At 43.7% G+C, this 2,195-nt stretch overlaps 1 protein-coding gene across 1 annotated transcript; it reads right to left on the reverse strand.

Moving 5' to 3' along the window:
* Positions 1-947: 947 nt before the first annotated feature.
* F5147DRAFT_782555 (uncharacterized protein) lies at positions 948-1,829 on the reverse strand (the record flags this gene model as incomplete). The annotated part of the gene is made up of 1 exon (XM_041442769.1): positions 948-1,829. The coding sequence occupies one exon, from the start codon at positions 1,827-1,829 to the stop codon at positions 948-950; it is 882 nt and encodes a 293-aa protein (XP_041284485.1).
* Positions 1,830-2,195: the final 366 nt, after the last annotated feature.

Consider the following 2,195-nt stretch of genomic DNA (forward strand, 5'->3'; position numbering starts at 1 on the left):
CCTGCATTGATTATTCCACCGGTGGATTGTTGATTATTCTAGTTGGCTGAAGGAGGACATATTGCATGATAGCCCTTTCATTTTATGCCCGTGCTGGCTGCCCCGTAGAAGAAACCTGTTTGTGTAAGGTCAGGCCAGACCTTTTTATGTTTTCATTTGGTAGGGATAGTGAGGGTCAGTTTATCTTCTGACAGGCTTCCTAGTATCTCGTTGGTCAGCCAACAGTCTCCGAAATTTTGTTTCGCGAGTTTTTGCTTCAGGAAAGGTTGCTGGTTCGTCCAGTGTCCACTCGGTTAGGACTGCGGACTTTTATTGCTGACAGCCCATCTTTTCATTAGGGTTCTATTGGATATTTTCTTATCAGCTATCCTACGTTCATTTCTGGCCTTCCAGATAGCCCATATTGTTTCTAGTATGAGACGAACGTATAGGTTCGTCGCTGCCCTGTCCCAAGTTTTATCTTGAACAGTTTCATGATACCTAATAGCTTTTAGGATATCGATATTGGGTTCGATGAATGGTATATCAGGGGTAGATTTTATTCCAGGTGGTCCTTCACTAACGACCACAAGTTCGGGGTTGCCGAATTTGCTGCAGTCGAATAGGATGTGTTTCGGTGATTCAGTTTCACTGCAAGGGGCAGAATTGCTTATCTGCCCATGCAGGCATATTAGCGAAGAATTTGCCAGCATTTTATTGCATTGTGGGTGATTTTCCAAAGGAAGTCACTTATGTTCTTGGGATCCCTTTTTTCCTTTGGGACTTCCAGATTTGTTCTTCTGATACATTTTGTTTTAGGGTTCTTTTGAGGTATCGAATTGTTGATTCGACACTGGATTTAGGTTAGGATTCTGTTTGCAATTTTTCTCGACTTCTTCGCTCTTATTATTTTGTAGGCTTTGTTTTGGGAGAGTGTGTTTAGCATCGCTCCCTCTTGGATAAAGTGTTTAATGGGTTCTGGGGAAGTCCCACTCTATTGTGGTCTGGTTTTGTCTCGCTTTTTTGAGGAGCGAGTGGTGGTAGTTGTGTTCTTTGTTGTAGGTCTGGAATGAGGTTTTTGCTCCTCTTTGGCGGAGGAGGGAGATCGTTGTCTTCCATGCCTTAGGGTTCGTGATCGTCATCCAATCCTCATCTTCATATTCTTTTATGCTTTTTAGCAGCCGAGTGGGTACGGAAGGGTTCTTTGTCACAAAAGTGATGTGGTCATTTGGTAGATATGTCAGTGCATATGTGATTCCAGTCAGGGTTTGGTCGTCTGCATTTTGGGCAGATTTGTTTCGGATCAATTTTGTTTGGGTCGGCGTCGTGGTTATAAGGACGGCTATCATATTGGGGTCTTGTTCAGATCCCATGAGTAGCACCGTTAGGCTTTTTTGGTTGGGGAGAGGCTTCAGTCTCATAGGCAGCGGAAGGGCTAGTCGTCTGTCATTGACCAGGCGGACTTTATATGAGTAGGATTCTCTGAATATGCGGGTAGTTTCAGAAGGGTTGTTTGCTTCACTTTGGGTAGCGGGGTCGAACGCTATTGGGTCTTTGTTGATTTTTGTTTTCTGATAGTGTTTTATTCTATTCGGAGTGTGTTCCAGATTGTCAGTCTGGGGTACTTCATTGTTCAGTTGGAATTTTGGCGGTAGTTCCGCCAAAATGATGGTCGCGATGTTGTAGCATTGGTCGACTGCATTGCACTTGACTGTGTTGGGTTCGTTTGAGTATGCGAATCTTTCCAGATCCTCTACTGTTTCAATATTGTGTTTGTTTCTTAGGCATCTCGCTGCTGGTTTGTTCCAGAGGTAGTTGTTTTTAATGGCTGGGTGGTGCCAGATAGGCATATTGTTTTGTACCGATTTATTTGCGTGTAGGAAATCAATGCCTATGTTGTACTTTTGTGCAACTTTCAGCATTCTCGTTATCGTGTTTGGGATTCTGGCTGATGTGGCCTGTGATTCGTGCCATGATTGGAGTAACCATGAGATTCTGCTTTTTGGGTCTGTTATCGGCATAGGTGTCGCATTTAGGTGTAGGATTTCATCCATTAAGTACCGCCCATGCTGGTCTTTTTTCAGTTTTTAGCCATTTTTTCAGCCATATAATTTCTATGGCTTCGAGGCGGGTCGATATATCTGGGATACCGAGGCCTCCTTCATTTATGCTTCGGGATGCTTGGTTCATTGTGATTAGGCCTCTCTTTTTTCCAT

Source organism: Suillus discolor, assembly GCF_016758755.1.
Source record: "Suillus discolor strain FC423 chromosome Unknown F5147scaffold_226, whole genome shotgun sequence".
In the NCBI taxonomy this organism is placed as follows: domain Eukaryota; kingdom Fungi; phylum Basidiomycota; class Agaricomycetes; order Boletales; family Suillaceae; genus Suillus; species Suillus discolor.